The 17,074-nt window shown below is 39.3% G+C and overlaps 1 protein-coding gene across 4 annotated transcripts in view; it reads left to right on the top strand.

Annotated features, from left to right (window-relative positions):
- Positions 1–17,074, top strand: part of trps1 (trichorhinophalangeal syndrome I) — a 229,054-nt gene that overhangs the window by 128,263 nt on the left and 83,717 nt on the right. For all 4 annotated transcript variants that reach the window (XM_020934354.2, XM_055157215.1, XM_055157216.1 and 1 more), the window contains one exon: positions 5,087–5,864. In XM_020934354.2, coding sequence (XP_020790013.2) covers positions 5,087–5,864 — 778 coding nt within the window. The remainder of the gene's footprint in view (positions 1–5,086; positions 5,865–17,074) is intronic.

Below are 17,074 nucleotides of genomic sequence, written 5' to 3' on the forward strand. Positions count from 1 at the left end.
CAGTTTTGATGTCACATTGCACCTTCAAGAAACAAAGAGGAGTCATTTGTAACATATTTTTATTTGCAGTTTGAGTTGAGGATAATTGCACGAGAGCTGTGCAGTTGTCTCTACTTAACACATAACTAAGATGGATACGTTTCTCTATGGGGAGTTCTCACAAGAAATGAATAACATGATATATTGTAACTGCACGGCTTTAATAAGGAGCATCCACTCTGCCCCGAGACAAAGCGAGATTAGATGAAATCAAATTAGAGGTGATAAGGCGAGATATGAGCAGATCAGATTGGATAGAATAAGACATATAGATTTCAGATAATCCCTTAATCCAAAGTAGCAATTTTCAAAAGAGGATTTAACTTTGTTACACTGCACAGTAGAAACATGTGGGAAAAAAACAGTATTTAAAGGCGCATTGTGTAATTAGTGGAAAGTTTCTATTTTATTATTCTTTCTATTTTCATGAAGACCAAACCAGAGCACGGAAGTTACAGGTCAGATCTGTGGAGAGGCAACCCTGTTCACAGTCAGAATGCCTGTTTTTCTAGGTATTTTTGAGCTAAAAAAAAAAAAGAAGAAAAATTTGATTCACTGACATATCGTGATACTTCGTTGCACATTTCTCTAATCTATTCAAAATGCATCTGAATCGATTTTGTAAATTATATTTTTCGCTAAGATTCATTGGTTGCATTCAATGTTCTCATGATTTTAAAAAGGTAATAATTTCATACAATTGTGTTCTCGTGAAGGTGTAGTTGGAAGTAATTGATAAATTGCAATATGTCGTCCATTGTTTTAGTATCGGTATATATCGTGATATATTGAATCGTGACATGCAAATCATGATATGTACGTAAATCCATGTGTCATTCCTTCTTTAGTTTTTCAATATAAAACCAAAAATAAGAAAACAAAAAAACTATTATTTTCTTTATTATTTGTCTCCAAAACCAAAATGCGATTTTGTGTTTAAATGAATAATGGAAAAAACAGATAAGGGCAGTTTCCCATTTCTGTGACTTAAAATGCGGACTGAACCAAGACTAAACCAGGACTAAAACAGGTCTGGGACCAGACCTGAGGCCAGGCCCAGACCAGGACCAAACTGTGATTGAGACCAGGACTGAGACCGGGACCAGTCTGGGACTGAGACCGGGAACAGGACTGAGACCGGGAACAGGACTGAGACCGGGAACAGGACTGAGACGGGGACCAGACCAGGACTGAAAACAGTTTAGTCTTGTTTTTTTCCTGGTTTAGTCCTTTTTTAGTCCTGGTTCAGTTCTGGTTCACTTTGTATGCAGCGCAAAAGTCCAGTATCGCAGTTTTAGTCACGGAAACGGGAAACGGGAAACGGCTGTTATCCGTTATTTCCATTATCCATCCATCCATCCATCCATTTTCGTCCGCTTATCCGGGGCCGGGTCGCGGGGGAGCAGCCTAAGCAGGGACTCCCAGACTTCCTTCACCCCAGACACGTCCTCCAGCTCCTCCGGGGGACCCGAGGCGTTCCCAGGCCAGCCGAGAGACATAGTCCCTCCAGCGTGTCCTGGGTCTTCCCCGGGGCCTCCTCCCGGCGGGACATGCCCGGAACACCTCCCGAGGGAGGCGCCCAGGAGGCATCCGGAACAGATGCCCGAGCCACCTCAACTGGCTCCTCTCGACGTGGAGGAGCAGCGGCTCTACTCCGAGCTCCTCCCGTGTGACTGAGCTCCTCACCCTATCTCTAAGGGAGCGCCCAGCCACCCTGCGGAGGAAACTCATTTCGAGCGCTTGTATCCGCGATCTCGTCCTTTCGGTCACTACCCAGAGCTCATGACCATAGGTGAGAGTAGGAACGAAGACTGACCGGTAAATCGAGAGCTTCGCCTTTCGACTCAGCTCCCTCTTCACCACAACGGTCCGATACAGCGACCGCATCACTGCCGAAGCTGCACCGATCCGCCTGTCAATCTCACGTTCCGTCCTTCCCTCACTCGTGAACAAGACCCCGAGATACTTGAACTCCTCCACTTGAGGCAAAGACTCCCCACCCACCCATTATCCATTTAAACATAAAATTGAAAACTAAAAAAAAAATCATCATCCTTTTTTTCATTTTGGTTTTGGAGACAGATAATGAAGAAAACAGTTGTTTTTTCGTTTTTCTTATTTTTGGTTTTATATTGATAAACGAATGATACAGGGATTATCATATTGTCAGACTGAAGGCAATGCACACCCCGAATAAATAAAGCTGTTTAATGCCATACTGTGGGACATTCCAGTAATCAAAAGAAACAGAAAACGCATACCTAAATTCTTGTAGAGGTGCAAATGCAAGGAGCAGCAAGACAAAAGTGAAAAATGCATAGCACTCTCAGGTGGGCGATGTCCAAAAGCCTTTTTATTTTCAAATAACGTTTCAGCAAAAAAGCGTTCAGCAGATATTTTTCTTGCTTTGGACCAAAGTACACCATTAGCAGTACACGTTCCATCAAAATCATATCCATAGAAACAAGCAGGTGATGGACCCCCAACCAAAAAGTTACACAGTGCAACTTTAAGATGGCAAAAAAATATATACAAATCTGGTGGAGACTGACTGTGCTTAATATTAGGTGACCATAATGCAGTGTTCTTCTCCCCACTCACATTTAAGTGTTTAAGAAGAGTTAAGTATTTAGTTTTCCACAGCATTTTCAGTCAGACAAAGAAGTTACATCAAGCAAATAATAAGAATGTATTCATAGATAGCTTTGAATATGCAAATCTTTGGTGTCTATTGTTGGAATTTGTTTTGTCATTTCTAAACAAAACTGTCAAACAAATGGCTGCTGGAAACAGAAAGATGTCAGCACTTGTGTAGATATTATGTTGTTTATGTGTTTTTGTTATCAAGGGCTCCTGCTGTCACAAAACAGAAAAGGATATTTACGAGGAAGTAAAAAAACAAAAAAAACAAATGTAAAACAGAACATAACTAATGCAGCCACATTTGTTCACTTAAAATAGAAAGAAAGAAAACTAAACCAAACTAAATAAATAATAACATGAATGAAGGCTTGAGCTTTCTTTAAAGGTCACGGTATGAACCTCACGCTACGATATTTATTGCAATATCATGGAAAAGCTCATGATGTGAGGGAGGCTCACAATTAGGGATGTAACATTATTCAAATCTCACGGTACGATATTTATTGCGATATTTTGTGGAGGTGAACAAAACTATTAATATGCTACTTTTTCCTCTTAAAATGCCTTGACAAGACTTAATCCAAAGAACTAAGATTTAAAAGTGCTTATAACTGTTATTTCTTCTTGTAGTCTGCACTTAAATGGAGCAAAGGATCATGGTCTATGTAGTTCCCAATGTCTTTTTTTTAGCTACTGCTGCACCATAAGTCTTAATTTAAGCAAAGAGACTTGTAATTTGATATACTGTGATGCTCCATGATATTATTGTGGTGGAGGGTCCGTCAAATGCTTTTCTCCATTGAGATGTTATTGCTTTGTCTGAAATGTTTGAAGACCAAACCAGACCAAGTTACAGGTCAGATCTGTGGAGAGGCGACCCCCCTCACAGTCAGAATGCCTGTTTTTCTTGGTATTTTTGAGCTATAAAACCACCTGTAATTAAATAAATGTAAAGTAGAGCTGTTTAATGTCACACTGTGGAACATTCCAGGCAGAGCGATGACAAGCAGATGATGGACTCCCAACCAAAACGTTACACAGTGTACCTTTAACAACCAGTGTAATTTTGAATATTACAACTACAAACTTGTCAGTACAGCCCAAACAGCACAAAGCTCCACAGACACAGTGGCTAGTGTAAAATATTAGTAAACCTAATAGCCTCAGCCACTAGAGTTCGGTATTAAGGATGATTCATTTCTTGCCTTTCAGATTAATGTACATTCTTCACTTTTTCTCTAACTCACTATGATTTAACAGACTATGAGTCATAGTTTAGCAATGCTTTTGCTGTACCTGAATAGTTAGAACAAATCAAGTCTGGTCCTTAGAGAAAAACAAGTCTCTATAAATCTCTCTTATACAGCAATTATAAGGCAATATTAAGTTGTAAATTGTGCAGTTTATTGCCCATAGTACAACTGATCCTGTATTTTACAGTAATTGTTCATATTCTGTAGTTATGGATCATGTTTGCCTGAGACATGGAAGCTATCCTTCCATGGAGATGTTATTTCTTTACCTGGAATGTTACACAGTGTAGCATTAATCTCTCCATCGAGCAAGCAGGTGATGACAACAGCAGAGGGGTAATTAGGGCTGGGTATCATTAAGAAGTTGTCGATATGATACATACCTTGATACATCGGCCACGATATGAAACACTTTTCGATTAAGTGTAGTTGCAGTTTCAATTCAATATGATTCGATACGATATATTTCAAATCGATTTGATACAGTTCAGTGAAAAACAAAGGCTAAATCATGGCTGTGATACTAAGACCACTAAGTCTGTGCAAAGTTAAGATGAAAAACACCCATTTTACTCAAATCAGTGAAAATGTCACCACAATTGTAGCTCTTACACAAAATAATTGTGTAAAATATACCAAAAAATACTCTTGTTACGATATCGATACTATCATCAAATTAAACAATACGATATAGTGACATTTCAATATTTTTGCCCATTCCTAGTAAGAATTCTTGTCTGCCTGTGGCCTTTAGAGGTTATGTATTATTATTCATGAAAACCTATAAATAAAATAAATAAATAAAAACTAACCAATATTTAAAAAGATGAGTTTAATGTCATATTGTGGAATATTCTGGGCACTTCTCTTCAGGTGATGGATCCACACACTAGAAAAGGGGTTCTTAACCTTCTCAGTTTTGGGGACCAAATTTTTCTGAACAAAGTAACCTGTCTCAAATTAAATGCATGATATTGTACTGATTGTGGGCCCTCAAGGAGGTGGTCTCGGCCTTACTTTGGGCCCTGACCCTATGGTTAAGAATCACTGCAGTAGAAGTTACATAGTGCACCTTTAACCTTTAAAACAGAAACTAAATAAATATTGGTAATCTCATAATCCACACTTTGTTTTTGTTTGTGCTCTTTTAGACGTGTCCATGCATGCTGCCGCTGCAGACGCTGTGACTTCACCGCCCCCGACTCAACAGCCCTCCTCGACCATTTTAACTCTGCCCATTGCCACGACTCCGCCCACTCTCTAAACTCCTCCCCCTTAGCCGCTTCCTTCACGCCTTCTCTAACTCTCTCGGCCAATGGGTGTTCAGCTCCCTCTACATTAGCCATCAAAGAGGAGAGCAAGGGCGATATCCGACTGCTGTACTCGCTAGCGCCCCCCGAGGGAAGGCTGGCAGAGGGGGGCAGGGAGGAGAGTGTGGTCAAAAGTGAAAGTGGCGAGGAGAAGGAGAGAGAGAAAGGATGGGTGATAGCGGACACAAGAGGGACAGTGGAGAGAGGGGGGGAGCAGGCGCATGGTCTGCTTTGGGTGCCCAAGGAGCGAATCGGGGCCGAAACTCGACCAGGAAGTGGCAGCCCCTCCCTCTACCCGAGCAGCCTATCACTGTCATTCGTCTCGCCCAATCACGAGTCACCGCAATCCAAAAGAGGCTCACCCAGTATGGTCTATCTGAGTGACACCAAAGCGTTCATGGGAGATTCTAAAATGTTTATGGGAGAAACCAAACTGTACGGAGGCGGAAGGTCGGGAGGTGGAGGAGGGGCAGGTGGAGGTGCGGGAGAGAAGCAAATGACCAATCAGCAGTTCTCAACGGCAGCTGGAGGCGGGGCTACAGGAGGAGGCGGGACCGGAGGGAGTGGTGGACAAGAGGGCAAGGGAGCGGCCAAAGAGGAGTCCCAGTCACTGCTACGGGTAGGACATTTTGAAGCTTCCACTCTACACTCTTTCTTTCCACTTTGATGCCAAAAACACACACACATATAAATTCATTTGTGTTAAACATAAAGATTATTTTATTTTGATTGATGGTGGTAACAGAAAAAAATCCTGCACACCATCTTACTTGCAAAATGTTAGATTTATTAGGACAAACCGTGCAACGAGAGCTTAGGTAGCCATCTTAAATAGGGTGTGGCAAGCACCCAAGGGTGACAGGTCGTAAAGGAACAGTGTATCCATATTTCAAAAAACAAAGGCAATTAACATACAGTGTAATAATAATAATAATAATAATAATAATAATATAAATAGAAAAATAATTGGAAAATTTAAAAAATAAAATAAAATAATAAAAAATTTAATATAAGAATATCTGAATACATATAGACATTGTATATATTCACCCAACTATGGAATAAGGCTGTCGTGCCATATACACTTTTGTATTATACAGAGTGGATCTTATAATCCAGCCCATGTACGGCCCAACAGAGGCAAGAAACATAATAATCACAAGAAATGCTTAAATTAAAGTCATCATTAAGACTTTTTGGAGCTAAAGTTTGGAGGGTATGAATCCAGTTTGCATAATATTTGCTTGAGTAGATGGTCATGGTCGGGGACATGCTCAAAAACACAGAAACGGAGTGAACAAATGTGATGTCTATGATCATTAAAGTGTACCGCAACAGGATAATTGATTGACGGTGGTAAAAAAATACACCATACAAAACAAGCTGAGGGTTTCCAGACTGAACTGACTATTCTTCCACCATCTTTGAATCCCGCTCTCGACATAAATATCATTGGTAGAGTGGCCACATCCATTGACGCACAGGTTGGCGGTGCGATTCCAGCTCCCACACATGAATGCTGTCATTGTGTCTTTGGCATATGAAAGTGTGTATGAATGGGTGAGTGGTTGCTTGATGTAAAGCGTTCCGAGTGCCTTGAAGATAGAAAAGTGCTATTTAAATATGTTACTGAGATCTTTACGCATGTCTTTATTAATTGTTCCCCTTAAACAACATATAACTATCTAACAATAGTGTTTCAGAATAGGTCCTCTTTGCTCTTTTGAATTGTAGTACCTTATATTCGGTGTCCCCGTTGAGAGCATTAGCCATCAAAGCTTTGCTATTATTACACCTTGATCATCTTTTCTTTTGAATCAGATGTGAGGATGGAGCGTCATGTGGCGAGCTTTCACAGCCCACTCAAAGCCCCGATCAACACCGTTAAGACCAGTCCTGGGTGGCCCTTTTGTTCGCGGATAAAATTTACAGACATCATTTCCTTTCCCACAAGTATCGCTGGTCATTTTTAGTATATTTGGCTCCTTTTTTAATGCAAAACCCGCCCGTTGTCATGGCAGCTGTGTCGCAAATACAGAAACAGCCACCTGTCAGCCGGCCATCGCCATCACCCACGACGCTTTGCTCTCTAGTGATGTCATGACACGGCGCTCGGGGACAGACTGCGGTCGCCCAGTTCTGCGTGCCTATTGGCTATTATTACATTAGATCAGATTAGACCTATAAAACCCCACGGCAACGACTTGTGCTTGTATTAAGTGTGAGTGGTTAGCATGCAGCGAGCCATATGAGCCTGCATAGTGGAGTTATACATTTCTAGACTCTGTGGTGGTGGCAGTGTCTTGGCACAGACGGCTGGGTGGGGCTATAAGAGGTTAACTCATTACGTAGGGTGGGGCCGTGCGTGTTTGTAGTCGGGAGGAATGCGTGAGAACAAAAAATCGAAAAATGATATGAAGAGGTGCGGTGAGTCATACGCAGATAAAAGTCTAAAAAGAAAGAAAGACAGATGTAGAGCTGGATAATGATGATAATGAAAAATCTACTACTTTTATTCTAGTATTTCAGTATGTGGGCAAGAAAAAGGATGAGTTTTGGGTGTTATAGAAGGTAGTGACAGAAGGTAGTAATTGCAGAATTAAAAGTGCTAGTTGCAACCTAGTGCATTGTAAGCAGATGACACATCAAGTGATAAAAATATTACTGTTGCCATAGCGATTGTCATTTGAAAACATAATAGCTTCACTTTTGGCATCTGTAACAAGAAACAGCCCCGTGACTGAATTCCATTTATACTAAGAGATTTGATGTGATTTAAAGAGCCCATATTACCACTATTTTCTGAGTTTTGTCATAATGTTGTTTCCTCATCACAAACAGACCTGGAGTTGTTTTGTTTCATTCACACATGTTTAACACACAAACCCTGCATATTTAGGCTGAGTTCTTCATTCAAACTCTCAGACTCTCCACTTGGGGTGTCATATAGTAATACAAGAAGTGCTCTACTCTGTTTTTAAACTCCATACATCCCCCACCAGAATCATTTGGGTAATTTCAGACCTGGAATTACCAATCTCTACTGAACTAAAAAGGTAAATGTTAATATGAAAACTACAACTACCGTATTTTCTGCGTAGCTATCGTCAGATTCAGCATCAGTTCCAGTTGTTATTCCGGCCTTTCTGAATCCCAACTGAAGTCCAGGCTTTGTCGATCCATCCAGTGACTATCAGGAAAGTTGCCTGGTGCACCCACCCGGTTGTCACAAGTTTCTTGCTCAATCGAAATTTTCTTTCTGCTGCTCAATTACAGTTTTTGGCTGCATATTTTGCTACTTGCAGCTTGTAATCTGTAAAATATGATTTTCATTTTGGGGGCATTTGTGTCTCTTTCTGCAGGAGACATACGCAGTAGAGTGAAGTGACAGTAGTACAGGAGTAATAGAAGTAGCAGACACAGGCACAGAAGCCTAGAGCGCCCTCTGTCAGTGTGAAAATTTTAATATATAAGTCACACCGGAGTGTAAGTCACAGGACCACCCAAACATGAAAAAAAGTGTGATTTATAGTCAGAAAAATATGGTACATAACCTGTTACTATATTTATGACTTAACATTTCTAATACAGACCCACTGATTCATTTCTTAGCCTGTCATAGAAGTCTGTTTTATTATTTGTAGCTATTTTCCACACAGTTACTCAACTAATAATTTAAATTGTTTTTTTCTGCAATGCTTTAGTTTTATAAGATTACATTTTTTATTTTTTCACTTCAACTAATGCATCAGTAAAGTAATCATTGACAGTGGGTGCGTAGGGGGAGGAAGGCACAGATACTTTTATAATTCATCCACCAACTAGACACGACTTATTACTATAATGGCTTCATAAGATACGGCCTTTGCTTCTCCTTTTTATTCACAACGCAATATTTATTCCCCCATGGCTTCCACTGACACAAACGCACCACCTTCATTTTACTGTCAGCTCGTTCGTTATTATAGCTACGCCCAAGCACCCAGCTCTTACCCTGACCATCACAGATACAAGTTAAGTTAATTGTAACCTTAACCTTAAAACAAAGCATTTAAAAGGAAAAAATGAAAGTACAAGGCACGCGCTTTGGCTGACTCATTTCAGGGAGGGGAGCTCAAAGGATCATCGATATTTAAAGCCACACACGCAGAGACCGGGAGAGAGATAGGAGCTTCAATTTAAATGCAGCCTTTGACGCAACCAGAACCCAAGTGTGAATTCTAAAAGGTGGACCCACCCATGGTACAAATTGGCGTTTCGGAAATGGCAAGGCTGAAATCATGTGGTAGTAGGTGAAAGGGTGAAGTGAAAAAACAGGTGTAGGTGTGAGATTTAAAGGTTATGTTACACTAAACTGGCACTTGTGAGCTTTAATCCATGTTAGAATGTTGTTACCTCCTCAAAAACATGTCTGGAGTTGTGTTTTGTTTCATTCACACGTTTGAGTAATCCTGCATCATTAGTCTACATCTCCAAAACTCAGAATGCTTTGATCCACCTTGTGATGTCATCGAGCCATAGTTTTACTTTTGTAAAGTGGAAATTATCCAGGTCATTCTAGTAAAGGTGTATGGAGTTTAACAACAAAATGAAGCACTTCTTGTATTACCACATGACATCACAAGGTGGAACATTGCTTTCTGTTTGAGAAAAGAAAAGGGTTTGCGTGTTAATCATGAGTAAATGAAACAAAACACAATTCCAAGTATGTTAATGATGAGGAAATAACATTATTACAGAACAAAACAGAAAATAGTGCCCTTTAAAAAGAGACAAAAGAAAATCTGAAATGTCCTTTTTTTAAATTGTGTTAGGCATCTACAATTCTTCCACTGATTACTTTTTATTTTTCTATTATTTTTTCTTTTTGCAATCCCAAGTGGGTGCACTGTTGTCTGATACGCTCTTAGTATTCTGCTAGAGAAGCACTTGCAATGATAAGAAATCACAAAAACTGATTTTGACTTTGAGACATTCTGGACTCAACAGCAGCACTTCAGATATGTGCATGAGAATACATTTTTTCCTGACCCATTTTGCTTGTTCTTTTGAGACTACGAAAACCAGAAGTCCTCTTGATGCTCAAATATTCCGTTAACCCTCTTTCTTCTGGTTATAGTAAACATGTTAAAATCAAAATCAAGTATAAATCAAAATATGAATATGACAACAAATGTAATTCTATTTCATTCATCACTTTGGGTTGCCAGATCCTAGTGCCTCCGCTCGATTTCATTTCTCTCCAGCGACTAGGGCAGGAATCTGAATACACTTGACGGTTTGCAAGAACCCTGGAAGTTGTAGACCGCGCACCAGCCAATCAGTGAAGAGCAGTGAAGCCATGACATCAAACTCAAGTGCCTCTCTGGGTCCCTTTTGTGGTACAGCACAACCGTAAACAAAGAGGTCGAGATGGATGTAGACGAAGACAGACATTCTTCGTGTTGGCAACAATTCCCGAGATCGAGAATTTAAAGCTGCAACAAGAGAATGTTTGGTGAATTGTCTCAACGGGAAAGACGTTATTGCCCTTCTTCCTACGGGATTTGGCGCATTACGTACGTCACGACCAAATAGCAGTGATTGATTAAATAAAAAAAAAGTACCCGCCTACCATCGAGCTAACAAATTCTAATGCTGCAATGTTAGACGGTTTCCACGAAGTGAAACCGGCTGGTGAATCAGGCCAGATCCTACAACAGAAACATTTAAATGCAAGCGTTTGTATCAAGTGAAAGTGAATAATCATTTGAAATCCTTATAGCTTTACTCTCTGTAACATTGACCCCACATATTCTCCGTTCCTTTCTCTTCTCCCAAAGGACATCTCACCTGGCTAAGATCGATACATAACTGCACCACACACACGTCCACATCTTTAGTATTCTGGTTAGGGGATCACTTTGAAGAAAGAGGAATATTTTCTTTTGAAAGGCCTGATCTATAATTGCCGCATAGTGTTGGCGCGTTGAGACATTGCGCTGCTATTGGCTTTGTTTTTATAGTGATTTATTACATTGAGGACATGTTTGCCATCTGAAATGTTATTTACGGGCCATTTGACTGAGGATGGGGACAGAAAGCTTATGAGGTTTAGAAAAGAAATTGAAGTAAAAGCCTGGTTGATGCTGTAGTTATAAATGAGAAGGGATGCGTTTTGAGTAATAGTGGTTTTCTGGGTCTGAAAAGGTCCCGCTATGAAACATGTGGACATATGTGAATCGGCTCAAAGTTTAGCTCATCTAACAAAGACCAGATTGAGATTTCAAAGAGAATTCCAGCTCAAGGATCTTATAGTTACACAGATAAACAGATTTTGACATGAAACGCAATCAGTGCAACAGTTTTTGGGAACAGTGTCAAATTTCAGCGTATCTTAAAAATGGAGAAAATGTCATCACTTAAAGGTGCATTGTGGAACTTTTCTGGTGGAGGTTCGGCCAAAAAACAATGACAAATCCATGTGAAAAAGTTGCTATGCTGTGAAGAACAAAACAAGACTATGTTACGTTTAAATTTCATTATATAACCCCCATAAAAACGTAAATTAAAGGTGCATTGTGTAACTTTTCTGGTGGAAATGACAATAACAAATCCATGCGAAAAAGTTGCTATGCTGTGAAGAACAAAGCAAGACTATGTTACATTCGAATTTCATTATATAACCCTCCTAAAAATGTAAATTAAAGGTGCATTGTGTAACTTTTATGGCTTTTCTCCATGGAGATGTTAATGCTTTGTCTAAAATCTTCCACAGTATGACATTAAACAACTCTACTGTACGTTTATTCAATTACAGGTGGTTTTATTGCTCAAAAACAGGATTTTTTTAACGTAAGCGGGGTCGCCTCTTCACAGAACTGACCCGTAACTTGGTCTGGTGAGAAGATAGAAAGGTTTAATGCCATATTGTGAAACTTTCCAGACAAAGCAATAGCATCTCAATGAAGAAAAGACAGACCCTTTGCCAGGAAAGTTACACAATGCACATTTAAGGAGGTTTACATAATGAAACTTAAACGTAACGTAGTCTCGCTTTGTTCTTCACAGCATTGCAACTTTTTTAGTATGGATTTGTCATTGTTTTTCCTCTTATGTGGTCAAATTGCCACAGCGAAAACCGCAGGGCTTTTACAACAGCCCCATGCGTGACATTGGTATCCATTTGAGAGACGACTCCGAGAGATAAACGCGATGTGGGCTAAGGCAGATCACAAGAAGACTTTTCATTTAAGTTCCCCTCGTTTACATTTGTACCCGACGGAGCTAATTATGTTTAAGACTTGCACAAAACAACACAAAGACACACACACACAATCACACGCACACACACATAGTTGTATTTCCATAAAGGTCTCATTACTTTGCTTTCTATTTCCTCTCCTCTGTGATCGACTTTCTCATTGGCATGCGCTGGCTGTGTGAGGGAGTGTGTGTGAGTGTTTTGTAAGGAAATTAAAGCATGAATGGAACTTATTTTCACTGCTGATAATTTAACATCACTTTATATCCGCTACAGGAAATTATAGAGCTGATGCTGCATTTGTGTGTATGTGTGTGTGTGACCAAAATAGACACTTAAATAGGAGTTTTCTTTCATATATTGAAGTTTGTAATATTACATTGGCTATATTGAAAAACTGATGTACGCAGCACTGTTTTTAGCACTGCTGGAAACTTTTCAATAACTTTCTGATTGGAAAGGAAAAAGTACAAATCAACAATTTCTCAACAGGTGAATAAAGAAAGTGTAATTTAGATTCAGTTTCAGTAAATTGAGAATCTTGTTTTAGTAAAAAAAAAATATATAATAATAATGGTGGTCATAAACACTGAGAAAAAAGGAAATGAACAAATAACTTGGAAATATTTCTGTTATTATGTTGGATAAATAAAAGTTCAAACATTATTGCGATATTTTGTGGAGGCTAACAAAAAAGTGAATACATTATGCCACTTTTCTGTCATAACGCAAATAATCAAGGTGTAAAAATGTTTAATAACAGTTATTTCATCATGTAGTTTGGACTGAAACAGAGCAAAGGATCGTGGTATATGTAGTTCCCTTTGTTTTTAGCTGTTGCTGCATCATAACAATGAATTTAAGCAAAGATACTTGTAATTCGATATATTGTGATGGCCCTCGATATTACTGTGAGACTTTTGACGATACTTATTATGCAAATAAAGCTTACTTGTTTTTACTTTATTATTTAGCTACGCCACAATCTAAGCAGTAAGACGAAACGACTTGGAATACGCTCCGTTAATACTACACTGTACCGCCACCATCACATATTGGTCCTCCTATATGTTGAATAAGTATGTATTGTATGTATTTATATAAGATTTGTTTGGTCTGAATGTGTGAAATGTGTAGAGAGTGGGTAGAGACATTCAGTAATCAATCACAAATCCTATATCTCTCCATTGAACTTTAACTGTTCCTCGATATGCAAGTAAACTGTATTTATTTTTACTTTATTTTTAGCTACGCCTAAGTAAGTAATTAAGTAAGAAGTAGTAAGAAGAAATTACTTGGTGTGCGCACTGTTAATACTACACGATATACTACACAATAGGGTAGTAACAATAACGGAAATATCGTGATATCGTATCGTCAGAGGTCTCACAGTAATATCGAGGACCATCACAATATATCGAATTACAAGTTTCTTTGCTTAAATGTATTGTCATGATGCCGCAACAGCTCAAAACAGAGAGAACTACATTGACCATGATCCATTGCTCCAAGAAATAGCTGTTATAAGCACTTCTAAACCTTAGTTTTTTTGTTTTAAATCTTGTCAGCACGTTTTAAAAAGGACAAAGTAGTATATTTACAGTTTTGTTAAAGGTGTACTATGTCACTTTTTGGTTGAGGGTCTGGAATGTTCCACAGTATGACACTTGGTCTAGTTTGGTCTCCATGAAGATAGAAAGGTTTAAAAAAGTGAAAAAGTCCAGACAAAGCAGTTACACCTCCATGGAGAAAAGCGTTTGACGGACCCTCCGCCAGAAAAGTTACTCAAAGCACCTTTAACCTCCACAAAATATCACAATAAATATCGTAGCGTGAGACACATCAAAGATCAGTCCTCGTACACGTTGAATAAAGTCCACAGCCTGTCCCCACCTCTTCTCCCTCACACAGACACTGTTGTCCACTGTGGGCCGCTCGGTTTGTTTGTGTAGCAGTCACATTTCCCATCAGCACAGACACTCAAATAAACAGCGCGCTCCTGGAAAAAGCCTGCTTCTCCATAATACGCGCAGCTCATGAAATGGTGGCTGTGTTTAGTGTAAGAGGAACATAATCGGACAACCTGTGTATTTGAGTCTCGGGACATTTGTCGGTGGAAACATAGATGTGGTTAAAGCTAATGGGAGTGTGTGACAGTTATGGTCTGTCTATGGCTTTACGCAGAGTGACAGTCCACAAGCAGGCTCATTGTCTGCTATAGGGATGTATTACGTTTGGCTGGGAAGTCAAATGACAGCGTTATGCCACATCTTGGCCGCTTCGAGACGCCTGTTACCGCGACGACGTGTGCAGCGGCGAAGGTGACAGGGTGGCGTTATTTTCCGCTCACGCAAATTCAGAAAGTGAGTCGGCCGGAGATGTCGAGGATCAAAGTTGTTGGTTTAATTTAATCTTAATGGGAAAAGTTTTGTGGCTGGCTCATTAAAGTCAAATAAAGAAAAATGTTAAAGTGGCACTATGTAACTAACTTGGAAGTTCCACAATTTGGCATTAAACTTAACTATAAAACATTGATTTACTTTACTTTTTTAGTTCCATTCTTACTGTGAGTTAGCTCGCTTCTTCACTAGGAGTGTAAAATCACGGTTCGGTTTTGAGGTCACAGTTCGGTTCAGTATGGGAACAAAATGAAAAACCATTAGCTTTTTGTTTATTTGTGTTTTTATTGAACCAACAACTTGTTTTAACATTATCCAAATGGAAAAATAAAATAAATACAAAGTGCTGCTTATAAGTTAAATAAAATATTCTCAAAAAAGCAACAAATGTACGAAATATTATAATGTATGAAATATATAAAAATAAATTCCTTGTAAACAATAAACAAAACTGGCTCTGTGCCGGTGAAAGGCAAAAATGAGGAAAGGGGTGCGACGACCGTAGTTTTGCGAGGATTCACGTGGTTTTTGAGAGATGTAGTCAAGGCGGGGGACAATTGTTGGCAAGGCAGCCGCCCTAACTATAAAGCGCTGTGGGAAACACTGCCCTAATCACGTATGAGTTCCTCGTGAATATTAAAAAGCCGAGCCTCCCATGTAGCTGCATATGTCATGGCGGAATTTAACACACAAATTGCGCCAACTCACTCGTCTTGTACCAAAACTGTTCGGCACAAATATATATGTACTGTTACACTCCTACACTCCACAGATCTGACCTGACACTTGTTGGTGCGAAACGTTTGTCTCCACAGAGACAGACACATGCTTTGCCTTACTGTGGAAACTTCTAGATCAGGGGTGTCAAACTCATTTTGGTCCGGGGGCCATATCCAACCTACTTTGATCTCAAAGGGGCCGGATCAGAAAACTCATGGCAAATAAACCCCAAAAATAACAATAAGTTCAAATATTTGTGCAGAGAAATGCAAATCTATTACAGAAATCTTTTTTAATTGATTAACTCTTTCTTTTACAAAATATTATAATATTATGAACAACCTGAAACTTTAAGAAAAATTCTATTTCAGCACAAAGTTTTAACATGAACTTGTATGCAAATAGGAATAAGTCATTTTTTCTTGGAAAATCCTGCACTCAGTGTCCACTTTTCTTATTTTTGACATTTTGCTGATGAGGGTGTCACGGTCAACAGTCAACAAGTATTGTTTGGAAAGAGCCAAGTGTTCTTTTGTGCTGCTCTGGTGGGAGGGGCCACGCACAGAGGCGCTGGAGATGCTGCTATGCTAAGCGACGCAGAAAATTACCAATATTTTAATAGAAAATATAATTCAAATATTTATGTAGAAAATCAGCCGAGGGCCACATTAAAGGTCTTGGAGGGCCGGATCTGGCCCCCGGGCCGTATGTTTGACACCTGTGTTCTAGATAAAGCAACATCATTTCCATGGAGACAAAAACGTGGCAAACTCTACGTCTGAAAACTTACATAGTGCACTTTAATGGTTTCATTTATAGTGGAGGATCCGCCACCTGCTGTCTCCATGGAGATGTTATTGCTTTGTCCAGAATGTTCCATAGTATAGGTTAAACCTGTCTATCACGAGGGAGTCAAGCAGGTTACAGCACTACGCTACATTACAGTTCAGATCTGTAGAGAGTCGTCTATTCACAGAAGCAGTTATTGCATTTTTTGAGCAACAGAAACACCCATAATGAATAAATGCGAGACAGAAATGTATAAACATTCCAGGAAAAGCAACTCCTATAAGTTTGTTCAAGTTTAAATATTATGTGCTTGTGATTAGCTGAGAAAAAGTAAATGTTCTACGCAACACAAAACAGTATCTCCTGTGGTTACATTTCTAATTGCTATTTCTAGACTAATTAAGCTTTCTCCCTTCACTTTTCTTTCTGCATAATGGCTCTACTTTTCACTGCATTTTGTTTATATTGCCTGTGACTCACTCCCCGATCCTATTTTCAGGCACAATTTGAAAAGTATGAAAACAGTTTTGCTGCAAATTTTTATAACTCTACACATTGACCATCAAAACACACCATTTTAATGATTTGTTTTAGCTTTAACTTTAAGGTGTGGGCGATGTGTATAAAAATGTAGTCTGTATTGTGAATTTTCAGGCTAAACGTCTCTATTTTGACTTA

This window comes from Boleophthalmus pectinirostris, unplaced genomic scaffold (genome assembly GCF_026225935.1).
Source record: "Boleophthalmus pectinirostris isolate CB_2022bp ecotype Guang Dong unplaced genomic scaffold, ASM2622593v1 HiC_scaffold_21, whole genome shotgun sequence".
Taxonomy (NCBI): Eukaryota; Metazoa; Chordata; class Actinopteri; order Gobiiformes; family Gobiidae; genus Boleophthalmus; species Boleophthalmus pectinirostris.